The sequence below is a fragment of the Typopeltis vanoorti genome, chromosome 25, assembly GCF_054136105.1.
Source record: "Typopeltis vanoorti isolate ZY-2024b chromosome 25, IOZ_Tvanoo_1.0, whole genome shotgun sequence".
Lineage (NCBI taxonomy): Eukaryota > Metazoa > Arthropoda > Arachnida > Uropygi > Thelyphonidae > Typopeltis > Typopeltis vanoorti.
This window is the reverse complement of record NC_143573.1, coordinates 43,518,233-43,537,616: the sequence shown is the minus strand read 5'-3', so window position 1 is coordinate 43,537,616 and position 19,384 is coordinate 43,518,233. Positions and strand designations below refer to the sequence as shown.

Sequence of the window (19,384 nt, the reverse complement as noted above, 5' to 3'; positions counted from 1 at the left end):
ATGCAAAATTCTCAGGACACTTAATTACTCATATAATATTAACACTAGCCAGCTTACTTTCAATATATTCTGTCAGATACTAAAGTCCTAGTATTGTTTTCTTGGTCACATCAACAGTTCAGTGTTAGAATAATTATAACTAATACAGATGAATCTTAGTTAACACGAGATATAATTTACAGTACCTTTCTTTCCTGAATTTTCCATATGGGCCTCTATCTTTTTCTGATCGAAGTATCCTGGTATAACCTCTTCGATAATCTGCTTCTCCTATGTTCCCTTTTGAATTGAACTTTGCCTACGCGGTCTTTACCTTTTGTTATTCAGGACACACTTTGAATCGTCTAAATAGCGGCTGTGCAATTTGCGACATGGATATCGATTTCTTTACAGCTTTCCCTTTTTCGTGGTTGTCACTGAAGTTGGAACACAAAGAACATGCTTTCTTTTCCTCGCCTATATGGCATTCTTCACTTCTTACATAGGAAATACGGAACCAAAATTCCGCTCACTTTTGTTTCCGTGTTGTGACGACGGAGATATAACTCCAATCTCGCCATTCAGGAAAACACCGTGAAACCCATACGAAGGAGCTCGCGAAGAACTCTCCTGGAACAGAACCAAAAATCAAAAGCCAAAAAGGTCTAAAGGCCAAAGAGGTCACCCCGTGGGGGGAGGGGGTTCCAACCCTTTTATACCTGCTCTCCTAACAGCACCTTTCTTTAACTTCTTTTCTCCGCCCCTTATTTGATTTTACTTCACCGACCAATTAGGGTGGCGTTTTTCTGCCAAACGTTCTTTGGTCGGTGAGCCCGTAACGATGCCTCAATCCGGGAATTGGCCCTGAGCGATAGTCTGTTGTTTTTCTTTTGCTAGCCTCTAACTTAATCCCCTTTCCAAAATTTCTCTATGAATTTACTTAATATTTTAATCTTTAGCCTCTCACATACCATCTCTTATGACTAATCCTTTTCTGTCTTATTTAGTTAAATTTTCTCTCTTATATCATATCACAACATTAATATATTCTTTCTTTTTTGTTAGTTAGTTCAACAAACACCTTTATATTTTATATATTTTATTGGATGCAAGAATATTTCTTTTTCTTTTAAATAATTCATCTATTATCTTTTATGCAGGGTTTTTAATTTATTTATTCTTCATGTTACACCATGATAGCTGAGAATTCTACGTTCTTAAGATATCAGCTGTAACAGAATCTCTCAAGCATCTCCAGGAAAAGGCCCACTGTCCTGCATCGCTGCACCCACACATGTCTCTCTCGAACCACCGGTCAAAGGATCCACGACACGAGAAGAAAAGCCAGAAAAAAAAAGTCCTGTAAAATGGCACGCATCGCCTTATATTCCCACTTTATGTGCCATCTTTCTTGCTGCGTATTTTCCACACAACCCTCTTTGTTCATGCCCCCCAAGTTGATCCCTTACTCTCCTTTTGTTCTTGGGTGTTGTTTTCGTGGAAAGTGTGCTAACGTCACCTTTTGCGTATGCCATTGCCTCCGGCCCTCGCTCAACTTGTACGGCTTACATGTGACCTTTCGACTGCTACTTACAACTTGTCTAGTGATTTACAGCATGCTAGATACCTTAATGACACTAATAATTTTCTTATACAAATTCTCTTTTTGATTTCCATTTAGACAGCAATAAATCTGAGTAAATTACATATAAGGAATACATATTCTCACATATAGCAAACAATTTTCTTTATTTTCTGCTTGAGTGCAGGTATCTCCTTAAGTCGTTAGATTTACATGTTAAATCCTGAATGAATAATTTTCTTTCAAAAGTTCTCCATTCAGGATCTAACATAAGGAAGTATGGCAAGCCAGGATTGGTCTGGACCATGCTCTGGATACGCCTTTTTATATATACGATCAGATGGAAAAAAAACATTATATTATGTAGAGGTCATATAGGTCTGGTATGGTTGCATTAATTTGCTAAAGATCTGAGAGACTGGCATTTAAAAATTAACTAAAAAGTTAGCCAACCTATAGAGAGTGCCACATAAGGACATTGTGTTGATCACAATATGCCACAATTACTTAGTTTAGTGCTTGTGCCTATTATCTTTATCGTTGCACTCTGATGCCAGATAAAAAACCGGCAAAATATTAGTGTTTTAATAAATATATTTTTTCCTCTTGGAGAGTATTCCTACATAAATCTCCTAGGTGTTATTTACAAGGAGATTTGTAAATAACACCCAGGAGATTTGCTGTTTTGTTTTTCTTATTTCATTAACTTAAAGTTACTATTTAAAGACCAGAATAACTATTTTTGAATGATTAATTTCCATACAAGCTTAATTAGCCATCAGAATGGCACTTGAAGAGTGCATATAACATTGAGATTGAATTGCGTTTATAACATTGAGACATTTAGGTGACTATTGAAGGAGTATAAGTACTATTACTAATTGATTACACTTCTATTCCTTTAGAAGCATAGTCTTCATAAGAATGCTGTTTATTATAATAATTGTTTTTAATCATATTTAAACAATATTCACATATTAACAGTCTATATAAATTTATTTCCCCCCCCCCTTAGTTTGTTCGTTCTTGTTTAGGAGGTAGCTTATGTGAAGAAGATGTGGCAGTATCACTGAGAGATGAAAATGATACAACTCTTATATTTGAATCTCGTTTTGAAAGTGGCAACCTAGAGAAGGCTGTACAGATGTAAGCAGCAGATTTACTTTTATTCATTTCCAAATTAACTTATGTTACTGATTGCTGAATTTGCTTCGTACTTATAATATTTATAATATATAATATTACCAGAAACATCCAAGGATTCAGAGACTCAAGGAAGGGCACATATCACCCATGTCAGTTGTCTTACTTGTTTTGAATTCATTCACAATCACTGCACTCACTACCTCAGAAGCAGGCCAATCATGACTGCTCTATGAGAGAAATCGTTCCCACTCCTTTCTTGACTGCATTCATTCTCAACTTCCATGGATGCCCTCTCATCTCCCCATCCTCCATAAAATGAAAATATTCTATCTACTGGTATCCTTGTATGCCCCTTTTAAAAGCTTGTAAATCTCAATCATATCACTCCTTAAGTATAAGAAATTTTCTTTTTGGATTTATTAGTGGACCATAGTTCTTTCTAAATATATACAATCATCGACAAGTTTCACCAGCTGAAGTCTGTCTGGCTTCTTCAGGACAAGAAATGAGTACACTAACGTTAATGCTAAAAAAGAATGGAGTAACAATAGTTAAATTAATTGAAATTGAAATGACGCATAACATCAAGAGCATGGAGCGTGGAGTCTTAGTCATTGTTTATTGATCGTGTTTTATAGTTTTTTGCGAAGTTGAGTTCTGCTAAGCATAGTGAATTTATTAAGCTTTTCCAAATGTCTTTTAGAATCATGCCTTGATTTTTGTTGAGATTGTCTCCTGTCCTCTGGACAGGAGACAATCATCTAATCATCTAATATATGATATATATCTATCATATATTAGATGTAGATCCAACCATGAAAAACCACAAAGAGACCAATCTCTTAATACGTAATATGACTAGGTGGCTTCCAGAATTACAGCAAAATCTAAAATCTCTACACCCATTACCACCACGCTTATATGGCGCACCAAAAGTTCATAAAGTTGGAGTTCCACTCCGCCTGATCGTGGATGGTAGAAATTCTCCAACATACCTACTAGCCAAACACCTAGCTGGTCTGTTGAAAGAGAAGATAAAGAAATTGGACTCTTTTATAAAGAATTCTAAGCATTTCATTGAAAGATTAAAAGGTTTCAATATCTCAAATACAGACATACTTGCAAGCCTAGATGTAGTGTCATTATTCATGAATGTACTAGTTGAAGAAGTGATTAAGATCATAGAAAAATATCTATCCACATGATATTGCTCAGCTTTTCTGCCATTGTCTCAAATCAAAGTACTTTAAAGTAAATAATATAATGTATGAACAACTTGATGGCTTAGCCATGGGCAATCCCTTGTCACCACCTTGCACGAATCTGTTCATGGAAAAACTAGAAATTGACATCCTATCCAAACTAAATCCGAAATCATTAGTCTAGTAGAGATACATGGACGATGTCTTCATTATTTGGAAAGACACAAAATGCCTTACATGAGTTCCTTCAAAAAATAAATTCTTTCCACCAAAAAAATCAAGTTCACGTTAGAGTTGGAAAATAACAATCAGTTACCTTTTCTGGACACACTAATAAAAAAAACAAGAGAATGGACAAATCAAGCTCACAATCTACCACAAACCTACAGACACTGGACGTTATCTTAACTTCAGTTCTATTCACCATCATGCACAAAACCTTAGCATTATACACATGCTTAAAAATAGAGCAACAAATATCATCACCGAAGTAAAAGATCTACTTGATGAACTCTCACTCATATCTCAAACTCTAGTCAGAAATGGTTACCTAAAAAATATAATCCAAAATATTCTCAATAGAAACAACTCCCAGCGACAACCTCCAGTCACGCAGTATACATCATCCATTGTCATACCTTATGCCAGCTCAGTTTCAACGAAAATAGCAAAAATCATGAGGTCTTTCAACATCAGGGTTGCCTTCAAACCTATTCAAACTATACGACACATGTTAAGCTCTCCTAAGGACAGCATTGCCTTCTACAAGTATGCAGTATATTCCTGTGGACTGAATTATATAGGCAAAACATCACGAAGCCTAGAAATCTGAAAAAAATAACATATAGGGGATGTCAACAACAACAGAAGAGATACCTCAGGATTGGTCCATTTCTCGATTTCGAACTGCCCCATTGATTGGGACAACAGCTCCATGCCATACATTGACGAAGATTTCAGATGTAGAAACTTTAAAGAAGCTGCAGTGGTACTTTGGACAGAAGACAATCTCAACAGAAATCAAAGCATGATGCTAAAAGACATTTGGAAAAGCTTACTAAATTCACTATGCTTAGCAGAACTCAACTTTGCAAAAAACTATAAAACACGATCAACAAACAATGACTAAAACTCCACGCTCCATGCTCTTGATGTTACTCGTCATTTCAATTTTAATTAATTTAACTGTTGTTACTCCATTCTTTTTAAGCATTTAACGTTAGTGTACCCATTTCTTGTCCAGAAGAAGCCAGACAGACTTTAGCTGGTGAAACTTGTCGACGATTGTATACGTTTATAAAGAGCTATGGTCCACTAATAAATCCAAAAAGAAAATTTCTCATACTTAGTATTAAGAGACCAAATATTAACAGTTCAATCTCTCCAATATATCACCTCAGAAACCAGAAGACTAGATCTATGCACTCTAGATGAGGTCATATCAAAGCCTTGTAAAGAGAGAAAATGACTTCCTTATTTCTTAGATGTTAGTGTTTGTTTCAGCATTGCAATTATCCTGTTAGTTGTATTTGCAATTTTTGCCATATTACCTTGAACTCCAAGATTCTTCACCTGATCAATTTCTCTAGGCATAATCCTACATGCCAAAGTGCAATACTTGACAACACTTACTAATATTAATCTGACAGCCATAGAAAAATTGCAGTTAGCAGTGAAACAAATGAAAATCGGTTTTGTCAAATTATTTTTTTTTTGTTTAATGATATCTGATTTTTATAAGATTGGTGATGACTAGCAAGTTATGCAAAATAAAATGTTTGAGAATACTTGTCTATTTATTCCAAAATTAATCTGCAGATGCAGGTAAGTTTTAGTTTATAACAGAGTAAGAGAGGAATAGTGCCACCTGTTGTCACAGATAGGAATTACTTGACATTTTGGAAATGGCAGTAAGATATCTTTGAGAGTATCTCCATTCAAACTAACTTTTGTCAGAGACAAACAGAATTAATGGAATAAAAAATCTACAAAGGAATTAACTTATTAAATTAATTACATAAGATACTATCTCCTGGTTGAAAATAAAACCTCTTTAGACTGTATACTATTTCTGAATTTTTTTTTCATGTAACTACTCTAATGTTTCAATCACTATAACATATCATGACTATTTTGCTAAGGAGCAGCACCACTGTGTTTGAATAGATAATGCATTTTGAAACACATACCTTGGGATGGATCAGGATTATTTCATGCTTCTATCTTTATAAACTGGGAACTTAACTGAGATAATATGGTTATCGATAAATTGTTTAAAAGCATAAGAAACCAAATGACCATAAAATAATAAATTACAAAAGAATTAAACATGATAACTGGCAAGAATTAAAAATGAAGGCTAAAAATTCATGGGCAATGATAAAACATCAGAAAAGGATAAATAATGTGAGGAAATAATTAAACCTCAAAAATGGAGATAGATGAATAAAAATTGTCACATAATTATGGTGTATGAATTGTTTTGATGTGGCATCATCTTCAGAAATGCAGAGAGCACTCTACTGAGGGAAAAAATGTGATGATAGATGAAAAAGTGAAACAGATGGCAGTCCACTTAAATGGATACATTTAATTGCTAGTCATTTCTCATTGGCAGAAACTTTAGGGTGATTTTAACATGGTGGAGCTTCCATTTCTCTGAAATCGCATAAAAGTGATGGATGTTAATAGAATTGTTAACTTAGGAACCACATTCATATCATGGCTTGATTATTTTGGAAGTTAAGGATGGTGGCTGTAGTTCTATTCGACATGCAGATTCTTATTTTAGCTTTGCCGACGTTAGGCTTTTTATTTTTATTCTTTTCATTACTGTTGCTTAGGTATTAGGGAATGTTACAGTTGTGAAAATGTTCTTGTAGGCACAACTATAAAGACCTGATTGTCGAACCTGTATAAGTAACATCACGTTCATGTTGACAAGGGAATTTGCATATCACATTGTAGTATTCCAGTATTTCCTTCTGAGTGTGAATTTTGGTAATTTCAAAAGAGTAGTCAGTTTGCGATTAGTAGTAAGAATTATTTGTAGTCCATATGTTTAAAATTGTATTTAATAGCTTTGCGTATTTTGAATATTTTGCGTAATTTTACTATTTTATGCAATGGAAAATTTTCTTTGATAGTGGGAGTGGTTAATCGAATCTTGTCTGTTAGGTTTGCTTGATTTATCAGTTGTGTAAGATATTCTCAGTTTTTGGAAATTTGTGTTAATTTTTTAAAGTTCATTATTAAGATGTCTATTTGTAGTTGAGAATTTGTGTTCATGAACTGTGAAGGAATCGAGTGATTTTTTTAATGAAGTATGGATGGCAGGAGTTAAAGTGCAGATAGTTCCTTTTTCTCTTCTTCTTTCTAGCATTTGTCCCATTTTGAGGCAGGGTATGCTCAAGGTGCACTGCTTCCTCCATTTTGCACAGTCTTGAGCAATTCTACTGTTGATATTTGCTGTGTGTATTTCTTTAGTTAGACGATCAAACCAGCGTGACATTAAGCCTTATGGCCAATTTTGCCAGTCTTCATTGCTACATAGCATGTTGCTGTATCATCTTAGGCATGCCTCTTACATCTTTGTTATTGGTGCAATACAGAGCGTCTTACGTATGTTGGTATTTGTAAGTATAGTGGGATCTTCTTGTCACAAATAACTCCAGCGACTTGTTGCCACTACATCCAAGCAACATTGACTCAGGCTTCAGCATCGGTTGTTGTATTACCATTTGAGCTAATGCTGGACCCTAGGTATTTGAACTAGGTGCATTTGTTCAGCTCCACGTCATCTATTGTGAGCATGCTATCAGTTTAGTCACCTCATCGCATATATTCTGCCTTCTTGCTGTTAAATCTCATTCCAAACTCATATAAGCAGGTTTTCAATTTCTGCACGAGATATTGGAGTTAATTTTGCAGTGTAGTTCTAAGTATTACGACATCAACATATAATAGTGTCCAGAGATGTGGCCTCTGAATACCCTTGGTTACAGTGTTCACACAAAGGATGAAGAGCAGGGATGAGAGGGTAGATCCCCAGTGAACTCCTACCTTTATTGGGAAGGTGTCAGAATTTCCTGTTACACAGCGTACTGTTCTGGTGACATTTGGATTTGTGCATTGTACATAGGCTTCAGGTACATTATGTTTTCTCAATGCCATCCAGATGAGATCATGTGATATATATAGTTGAATGCCTTTTCCAGATTTAAGAAAGCCATGTGCATGTTCTTCCTTTTTAGATCTTTCTCCATTAAGAGCCGAATGGCATGGATTGCATCTGTTGTTCCACAATTTTTAATGAATCCACACTGATTTGGTCAGATTTCAATGATGGCTCTAAGGTGCACATCAAGTATCTGTTCAAAAATCTTCATTGTATGCAAAGTAACTGAATTAGTCTGTAGTTTGGCAGTCACCGGTGTTCTCCTTGCCTTTCCAGATGAGAATTGTTATACTAGTTAGCCAGATTGATGATATTTCATTTATGATTTTGTTAAACAGTATTGTCAGCCATTGTGCTCCATGTGGTCTGAGTAGCTTCCAGATTTCAGCTTGTATATCATCTTGGCAGATGGCCTTGTTGTTTTTCATTTGATGAACTGCAGTATATACTTCTTCAGTGCTGACAAGGGGCACAGGTCCAAGGACTGCTGTGACTGTTTGCAATGGTAGGTGTGGAAACTCTTCATTTCTGATCTTATCAAAGTAGTTTTGCCAACAATGTAACATAGCTTTCAGTATCTGCAGCATCTTTCCATATTCATCTTTGATGTTCATAATATGCCTTAGGTTAGAACGTGGATGCACCCTCGCAAGGCAATATATTTGCTTCTTGCCTTCCGATGTGTCCAGTTGATCATATTATCTGTTGGTATGCTTAGCTTTGGCAGAGGCAACCTTTGCTTTTGTTACAGATTTTAGGTTTTGGTATCTTTCATAATTATCGATTTCTTGTCTTTAGCTAGATCTTATAGGCTTTCTTTTTCAATTTCACAGTTTGTTGCACTTCAGGGTTCCACTGCCAGGTTTTCTTGTCAATAAAATGTTGACTAGGTTTTGTGATTCCTAGTGTGACTGCAGCACTGGTCTTGACATACTCGGCTAATGCATTCCAGATGTCATTTGTTGTTTGGTTGAAGTCTGTAGGCAGTCATTCTTCTAGTGAAGTTTTCAGCTGGGTTTCATGTTACGTTAATTTCCCCCATTTTATATGATTTGTCTTTATGGTTGGTCTTATTACGATGCTGGTATAGATGGATCTGTGCATTTAGTAGTAATAAATGGTGTTGGGTAGTTATGTTGTCTGATGGGATGACTTTTATGTCGGTTATCCATTTTAGATCATGCTGACAAACCAACCAATAATCAGTTTGTGTGTCTCGACCTTCACTGCTATATGTAATTAAGTGTGAAGTTCTCTTTTTTTTTTGAAAAAGGTATTTGCAACTGTAAAGTCATGAACTTCAGCCCACTAGGATGTTAGTACCTTCCTCATTTCATATGCCATAACCTTGTCCACCGTGCACATGATCGAAGCCATCTCTTTGTACAGCCAGTGTGTTCGTTTAGATCTCCTCCAAGGAATATGTTGATTGTTATTAATATTGAAATTGAAAGATACCTTCAAGGTCATTCCAGAATTCATCTTTCATCTGTTATGGGCATCCAGTCTGTGATGTGTAGACAGATACATCTCGTAACTGTAGGTTCCTATATTGATCTTAACAGAGATCATTTGATCAGAGATCTCTACTTCTGTGATGGAATTACTTAGCCTCTGGCTTACAGTTACTGCAACATCATTTTTCCCAGACTTTTGTCCAAAGTAGATTAGTTTATATCCTTCACCAATGTCTCTAGATTTTGCACTGGCCCACCTTTTCTATTGTATGCAGGCAATGTCAATCTTTCTGTTTTAAAACAGTCAGCGAGCTCGTGACTGCAGCCAGTTAGTGTGCCAATGTTGATGGTTGCTAGTTGAATATTCTGATTTTGTGTTTGGACTTGCTTCTTTAACTTGCCTCAACCACTAGCAGGTAGCCCTAGTATTCTGTTATCATTTGGAAGATGATGGTATGTGTCGCTTAAGGGGAATGCCCTAACAAGTTGTGCAAAATGAATTGTCATCAGTAAATAGTGATGCGACATGAATTTTACTCCAGTCAGCTTGTCACAAGAGACTGACTGTGGAGGAATGTTGGGATTTTTACAGAGCCAGGTAATCAACCTGGCATCCAACTCTCCTTCTTTCTCATTTGGGACTGGCAATTGGAGTTTGATATATGTAGGTTTATGGAATATTTTTGTTGATATGCTTGTTGATATGTATAGGTTTATGGACTATTTTTGTTGCTATATGGTTGTTGAACTTAATTAAAATTCAATTTAGGAAGTTTATAGATTGTTCATGTCCTGAATCTATGGGAAATTTAAATCTATTGCTAAAATTGTTGAGTGAGGTTATACACATTAGGTCTCCAGTGCATAAGGCATCATTGACGTATCGACCATAAAAAGTGCCAGGGGGAAAGGTTTAGTAAGCTAGATTCCAGATGTTCCAAAAATAGTTTGGCCAATTGACCATTATTATTTTATCCCATTGGGAATCCAAAGGTTTGAATATATATATCACTTTTAAATTTGAAAACGTTTCCAGAAATTGTTAATTTTGTGCCTAAAGAATGAGCTTCTAGAAGCAGGGTGTGAACAAGCTGGCATGTAATAAAGCTTCTCTATTATGTGAATGAGATGATGTTTTAAAATAAAAAAAGTTGTAAATTATGTGAAGGAAATAAGACAATACATTTTGAATATAAAGAGTGAAAATTCACTTCTTATTTATCTCTGATAACTCGCTTGTGATGAGTGGATTTCTGAAACCCGGGATGTAGTTACTAAGTTAGATCATAATTTTGTCGCATACTCTTTGTCAGTTTCTTTTATAGACATTTAAAAGTAAAGTTAATTAATCAATAGTAGTTATCTTGGAAGAAGGCATTAACAAAAATTGCATGGCATTAAGACTAAAATTGAGCACTGGCAGGCCAGTCTATTCAGAAATAGAAGAGAGAGGTTATGGTTAGTCTCCACAAAGATCTCAATCATTTAAGACATTGGTTCCCAACCTTTTTCCACTTATGTATCCCCTTTTAAACCAATTTCTATAAATTGTACCCCTTGTTTTTAAAATAGCTGTTTTTAAATACTGACATTTATTGTTCCATAGCTAACGTTTTGCATTTTGTTTACTTTACTTGTTTTTTCACCATTATTGATTATTTTTCGTGTACTCCTGAACGGCCCAGCACATATCCCCGGGGGTATGCATACCACCAGTTGGGAACCGATGATTTAAGACATTGTTAGCTACCCTAGGCAGATGACTCCCATTGCATGAACATGGTAACTCTTACCTTACCATTTAGCAATTGCTAGTGAAGTGCTAGCACTTCAAGAGCAGAATGCAGATTTTATTAATCTGGCTTGGCTGTGTATACTCTGACAAATTCCAAGTTTTTTTTTTTAACTTTTCACAAAGGATTAATTTATAGAGATACATTTGATCATAAATATTTTTTATATGTATATACCATTGTTTGCCTTTGTAAAATTTGAATTTGTAAAAAGTTACACCATTACTAATTTCCTATCACCGAATTTTCTACAAATTATTCTATTATTTATTTTTTTATTTTATTTTACTTTTTTTTATGTTGGGCCTATACATGAGAGGTTGGTTGATCAATCTATAGTACGTTGTACTATATATGGGTAGTGGGGTGGGAAAGGAGAAACTTGTTTACATTTGATTTAAAAGGTTGCGTGTTGTATTCCTTGGGAAATACATCAGGGGGAAGACTGTTCTACACTACAGCAGCAGCAGGGATGAAGGAGGAGGAAAAGAAACTTGTTCTGTGAATTTCAAGGTGTACTATGAAAGGATGCTTGGCAGCAGCTGTACATGTTCCAAATGGGCTTAGTGCTGAGTGGGGGAATTATTGATACTATTTCAGATTAACATTTGCCATGGAAATATTTATGGAATGCACAAATTGCAGAGACCAAACGTCTCTGTGAAAGTGAGGAGAGTGAGGGTTGGTGAGAGAACATAACCTTGTGGAACCCCAGCATTAGTTGGATGGTGAGAGGATAGGGAACCATCTACCATCATGCATAGTGTGCGTCCAGACAGAAAGCTGGCAATCCAACTACATAAGTCCTGAGACAGTCCAAATGACAGGAGTTTGCTTAGTAAGCCTTTGTGCCAGACCCAGTCAAAAGCTTTGGAGATATCAAGTGCAACTATTTGGGATTCACCAAATTTTTCCATGGCATATGTCCAGAGATGGGTGATATATGAGAGCAGGTCACCTGTTGATCGGCATCAACGGAATCCGTACTGGTGGTCACTTAATAACTGGGTACCTTCAAGGTAGAATAGGAGTTGAGATTTGATGGTTTTCTCCCTCACTTTAGATAGGATTGAGGTGAGTGAGATATGGCGGTAGTTAGATGGCAGCGATTTGTCACCCTTTTTGGGAATGGGTTGAATATAGGCCAATTTTCAGGCTTTGGGATGTATACCAGTGGAGTAAGAGAGTATGTACAGGTGGCATAGGACAGGAGTCAGTTTTGGTGCACAGACCTTCAGGACAATTGGAGGAATGCCATCAGGACCAGGAGACTTTTTTGTGTCTAATTTAGACAATAAGTTTCTGATCTCTTTCTGGCAAAAGGATATAGGGGACATTGTATGTTGGGCAGTTAGAATGACTGGGGGCATTTGCCATTGTCAGTTATGTGCATTAGAGGCAAAGTGTGAAGCCAGGAGATTAGCTTTTTCCATGAGTGATGATACAATAGAGCCATCAGGGTATGATTGGGAATAGTGTAGGGCAAAAGTTATGGCCATTTGCTTTGGTGAAAGACCAAAAGGCATGGCTGCCATTTGGATAGGCTGCAGGTTTCCTGCTTTTTACCCGTTCAAATTCTGAAGCATTGATAGTTTTCTTGCATCTGTTTCAGGCCTCAGTATAAGCATTGAAGGTGAATGGAGTTCTTGAATTGAGCTAGTTATTGTATGCTTGATTTTTTTCACTTGTACAGCCTTGGCACATCTTTTGGAGAACCAGGGTTTAGCTAGGGGACTTCAATTCAGAGAAGTATGTTTCCATGCCAGTGAGGATTACTTTGGTGATGCGTTCTGTGCATGTGTTTGGATTGGAAGACTGGAAACAATAGTCCAACCAGGGAATGAAGCATAAATAGTCTCGGAAGCTTTCCCACTTGGCAATGTTATAATGCCAAACTGCTCTTGTGTGGGAGTGACTGTATAAGCATTGTTGCAGTATGCTTCAATCAAGCATACTGCAACAGTGAGCACTAGATGGGAGGAGATGAGCACTAGATTGTGGTCAGAATTACAGAGCAGGGATCACTACATTCACTGCATATTTGGAAGGGTCATTGGTAAGGAAGAGATCTAGGGTGTTTGGGGAGTGGTTCGGATTATTATCTGATATTCTGGTTGGCATGTGAACAATTTGTGTAAGGTCATTAGTGATGACAAATGTTTCAGCATCTGTCTGCAAGATCTGTTCAACTGGAGGAGGAAAGCCAGTTGGCGTTATCTACATTAAAATCTCCAAGGAGGATGATTTTGCTGTTAGGAGAGTGGGACTGGAGAAAATCAATTTTTAAGAGGAGGAAATTAAAGAGCTCAGAGTGGTTGGTGGCATTAGGAGAGCAATAGAGACAGCAGATAAATTTGACTAAGTGGGGAAGGGATATTTTCAACCCAAGGAGGTTAAAGTTGGGCAGTTAGGTTCTCTCTCTGGCAGGGTATGTCACAGTGGATATTTATGTGCAGATGCCACCCTTTGGTCGAAAGGAGTTAAACATGTGTAGTTTTAAAGGTTGAGATGGATAGTGCTGGGGTGGGGAGATTTGAGTTTCTACTCAAAAGAGTAAGTGAGGTTTGGTGGACTGCAGATGGTAGTGGATACTTTTAAGGTTGGAGTTGAGGCAATGGATGTTGGTGAAGTGGATATGCTAGGATCTTGCCTGTTTTCTATTGCCTGCTTACTGGTCTCCTTGTTAGCTACTGGTGGCATCACTTGATTTTTGCACTAGTTTGGCTTCTTTGTAGTCTGTGATCCAATTGTTGTCTCCATTTTGTTTTTCTTCAAGTTGTTTCGAAGTTGGTGTCTTTGTTCCCTCTGGGCAAATGTTAAGCCAGGTCGAGTATGTATGCATGATTGGGAGCAAGTGTCCTTTAACTTGTTATCTGTCACTATTATTAATTTGCCAAGATTCCACTGTCATTTGTCAAGACTCCATTATTATCAGATCTTAGGCACTTTTTACCTGATGAATCCATTTAGATCTTGGTCTTCCTCTGGGTCTTTTTCTGCCAGCCTTGTAAATAAACTTATTTTGCTAATTTTTCCTCTCCCATTCTGTTTAATTGTCCGTACCACCTGAGATTAGCCATCCTAAGCCATTTCTGAATGCTAACAATGTCAAGTTCTTTCCCCATATCCTCATTTTTAATATGATGCAGCCATTGATACCATCTGTTTACTCCCCTGGTTTTTCTCAGAACCCTCATATCTGTAGTTTCTCGCCTGTGATCAAGTATTTTATTTCTAACTCAACTTTCAATCCATAAGTTAAAATTGGTGTGAATTTTATCTTGTATGTAGCTAGTTCATTGTTTTGACTAATTTCTCTCTTACTGCATATAAATTTGTTCACTTTATCATACTAGCTTTGTTAACTCTGTTGTCTCCTTTCATATTTGATTTGCCACCTTCACTAAAAATTGTGCCTAACATTTTACTTATTCTACAGGTTTTCCATTCAGGATGCAGTTGATTTTAAAAGCTTTCTAGTACCTTGTTATATGCCTTTTCCAGATGTACAAAATTCAAATATAGAACCTTGTTATATTCCCATAATTTCTCAGCTATTTGCCTTTAAAGTGAAAATCTGATCCCAACAACTTCTATTTGACCTCAGTCTTGCTTGCTCTTCTCCAAGCTCCCCATCCACAATTTTTCTTAGCCATTTATAAATTGCTAAGATGAATTTCATATTAAGTGTTCCTTACAGGAACAGTTAGTATGAAATTCGTCTGTAATTCTCATTGTTTTATTTCTCTTTTTATAGATGGGTAACTATGAGAACTCTACTCCAGTCACCTGAAATTTGATCTGCTTATTAGGCCTTCTGAATTATGTAGTGTAGCCACTGTAAAACTTTTATATCTCCATATTTAAGCATATCATCTACTCACTCCAGCTGCTTTTTCCACATTCCAGGTTTTTGATGGCTTTTTCTACTTCAGGTATTGATATGTTTCCTGAGTGCATACTTGATGAGTATTTTTATGTGGCATCTACAGACAAAAGATTTTTCTGTAAATCTGTAGAACCTGTTTACTGTGAGTGGGGCTAAGAATTTTTTTAATTTTATATATTATATATATTTTTTTATATATTATATATATTTTTTTGGTAGTTTTTAATTTAAGTTTTTAGTCTTGGAAACCCTACCATAGAGACCAAGCATGGAACTTTTGCAAGCCACTTCAAGCCTCCAGTAAGCAGGTCATTGGTCTCACACACCAGGTGATGAAATTCATCTCCCATTTAAAGACAATTACAAGTATCCATGCATACAGCAGGATTTGAACCTGTTTGGCCAACCAGGCTGGAAAATCAGGTTTCTACCACCATTCTGTCACTTCTTCTCTCCTCAACCTCTTGGTTGGTGGATAGCATGGGCTGTTGATAGTGGTCTTCTATTTTGTGCTGTTAGTTTGACTGTTTGGTAGCTTCATTCTTTTTTGATGTCACTCATGTATTGAGTTCTTGGTCTTCCTCTTCCAGGTCTTCCCTCCATCATTCCCTCAGTCAAATTGTTTCTTTCAATAGCCTGCCACTTTCCTGATATTTATTTTCAATGTTCTTGCCAAGCCTTCCCATTGCTAGTTTTACACAGTGCTTTGATTTTTTACTTTTTTTTTCTTTTAAAATATTTTAAAATATTATTTACTTAGTGTTTATTTTTTATTATCTTGTGTATTGCTGTAATTTTTATAATTGTGCATTGTGACCTTTGTTGTCCTTTTGCCAATTAATGCCATAAAAACCAACTATCCAACTGTGGAACCTCTACACTTTCTTTTCATGGTCAAACTACCTTCCATTCTTCTGATCAAAATACATGATCTGAGTGTGAAGGTTTTCATTACCCATTCCATCCAAAATTCTGACCATTTATCAAGCCATGGTTTAACAAATAGTGTACTAAAGCAGTTAAAAATAAATAAATAAATAAGCATAGTGCAGATAGCTTGCTACAGTAACCCTAGGTTCATGCTCAGCTCCTGAAGCACTCGTTACGTTCAAAACAACCATCATACATTTTGCTGATTAATAAAAGCAAAGTTAATCAGTGACAGTCATTCTGGCAGGAGACAAGGCCAATAAAAACTCATACTTCCCTGTCCAAATGAAGTTTTGCCTTTTGTTCCTTTGCATAGGCTGTCTGACACAATTGCTGCTCATTTTTGCTTCCATTTCATCTCTCTCTCTTCCAGATGTCACACTATACTGTCACTATCAACCAATCAACCTCACCTCATTTCTCTCCAAAGTAATAGAGAGAGAGTGTGTCATCAACAGTTAACTTCTCTACTTCCTAGAATCCCACTAGTTAATCATTCCCTACAAATATATATGTATTCTGTCATTCTAGATTCACAGCCACTAGACACATGCTAAGGATAGGTATGAAGAAACATGTTCTGTTGCTCTTGACATTTTCAGATAATTTCCAATCATGTCTGGCATTGAGTCCATTAAATTATTACCATCCTTCAATCTATCTTCAGTCTTCTATAAGTAGGTAGCCAGCTTTCTCTCTGGTTATTCACATTGTTTGTTATGGTGGATGGTTCCCTCTCTTCAAGCCTCTCCACCAATGCAGGAAAGCCAGAGGACTCTTCTATCGCTTATCTCCTTTTATGCACAAATGACCTATTCTGTCACCCATAATCCTGACTACTGCTTTGCTGACAACAGTACACTTCATTTGTCCTACTCATTTGATAAACCTTGCTCTGCCATCTGCAGCTAGCACCTATACTGGTTCAATCTACACTGATCTCCATGTCATTCTTCAGTGGTGCCTCCTGGTTACCTCCAATGCTACCAAAATACAGTCTTGCCCGTTTTTCTTGCAAAAAAAAAAGTTTTCATCTCATCTGCCCTTTACTTCATAATACACAAAATTACTATTAGGATTGCATTTCTTCCCTCCAGCTTCTTCTGGTATAAACATGTATATCAACATCATCTCTTTTGATCCTTAACCTCCAAATATCTAGGCACTGTTTTCCACTCAAGATGCTACTTTTCATCCATCCAGGTAAACTCTGTACAAATTCCAAATCTACCCATCCTTAGAATACTGTTTATGTTTTTGGTGGTGCACAAAAGTTTCCTAAAAAGTCTTGAGGCTGTTTAGAGGAAAGTAATTTAGCTGATAGAAGATCACTTACCCCCTCCTCTCCTCACTAACTCACTTCAACTATTATCTCACAGATTCACCATTCCAGCTCTGTCTTTTCACAGCTGCTTCCAGGGACACTATTCCAGGAAGTGGTATTGGTTATATCTCAGCTTTCTGTCAGGCTTGTGAAAACACAAACAGCTCAACATCTTTGTTCATTCGAACTGTAAACACACTGAGCCTATCTTTTTCTTTCTCTTTTATTCCATTTACCTCTGTTCTCTGAAACTGCCTTCCTCATAAGTGTACCTTCCTCCCCCCCACCCAATAACTGTAACCTCCAACTCCTCAAGTGAAGAAAGAAAGATATCTTCTTTCTTCACTTTGCCTGCATTCCAGAAATGGCACTGGTGCACAATAGATTCTTCTGCCTCACATTTGTGGAATTGATATTAAGTGATTCATGGATGATGGATGTACAAGTAACGCAATTGTTTCTATGGGTTTCTGTATTATATGCGAGCGTAATGATCTGTTGAAGTTTTTATTTTTAAATGAAAATTGACTCCTGATATAAAAATATAATGAATGGTGTACAGGAAAATTTATGTATAACATTATAGATCATAAAAAATCCAAATTAATCATACATAGTATGCCTCACTTCAAAAAAAACATGGGCGTTGTTTGCTTTGCTTGTTCAAATGTTCATCTCTGTACTAGTTTTAATATTACTTTTGTTACTGTTTTACTTTTTATCATAAAAGAAAATTCTGTAATGTACAGAAAGAGCTACAAAAATTCCCTTCAGAACAATACACTTAATAATATGGGCTTGATGTTCAAATTACCAAGTAATTTTAATAGGATATCCATCTATGAGCACATGACCACTTTCACTGGACAGTCAGTTACTGAATGATCAAAGCATTACATATAGCCAGTTATATATTATAATGTTAGTTGGTTATACGTAGGGTTTGGAAAGACACGATGTTTTGAGATTCTACAAGCAGAAGGCCAATGTTAGTCTAAAAAATTTACAAAAAATATTTTATTTGATAAACAAAAATATTTTTGGAAATAATTTGATTATGAATAATTTACATTTGTAAATAAACTTTAATTGGATAAAATTTACTTTACACAGGATTTTATTTAATTATACTCTGCTTTATTTAATTAAACTTGTTTTTTTTTTTTTGCACTCCATTTAAAATCATATATATATAATGTATAAAATGGTACCATTTTCTTTAAATGCAGCTCGAAAATTTAGACCCAAGATTATCCTTGATGATTATACAGATATCTAAATAATTACTCGATTATCAATTTTTACTTCAGTATATTTTTTGAAGTTTGAGTAAAATGAAATGTGTTTTTGTCTGTTTCATTCAGTTCCTTTTTCAGTTAAAATTTGAATTGTTCCCATAACATTCTAATTGGGTGCTGTGTAACCATAGCCATAGTTTTAATTTATACTCTGAATGATGGTTAGAAAACCTGCAAAATATTAGTAAGTTAAATAAATTAATTGAACTTACTAATATTAAATTAATTCAATAAATTAATTAATAAATACTTCCAGGGATGACCTCTGGTTCTTCCCCTCTCACCTTCTACTCTTTTTATATCCCTCTGGATTAATCTGATAAAATCCATTTACTAACTTAAATGTCTCCATCATATCACCTCTTTTCCCCCTATTCACCACACTCTGCAATCCACATTTCTTCAACCTCTCTCCATAGCCAGCATTCCAAAGTCCTGATATTGTCTTTAAATTTTTGTAGTCACTTGTCTTTGGACCGTCTCCAATGCTTCTACATCACATTAAAAACCAGGTGACATAAATCTGAGCACAGTAGTCAAAGTGTGGTCTGACCAGTGCTTTATACAGTGACACAGCCGCTTCCTTATCCCTTCATGTTAGAGCACG

General features: G+C 36.0%; 1 protein-coding gene across 1 annotated transcript in view; it reads left to right on the top strand.

The window, feature by feature from the left end:
- The window catches only part of LOC150092693 (cytosolic carboxypeptidase 2-like), a 354,069-nt gene that overhangs the window by 59,015 nt on the left and 275,670 nt on the right, over window positions 1–19,384 (top strand). Inside the window, exon 6 of the mRNA XM_090414258.1 lies at window positions 2,577–2,707. Within this exon, the coding sequence (XP_090270384.1) occupies window positions 2,577–2,707 (131 nt within the window). The remainder of the gene's footprint in view (window positions 1–2,576; window positions 2,708–19,384) is intronic.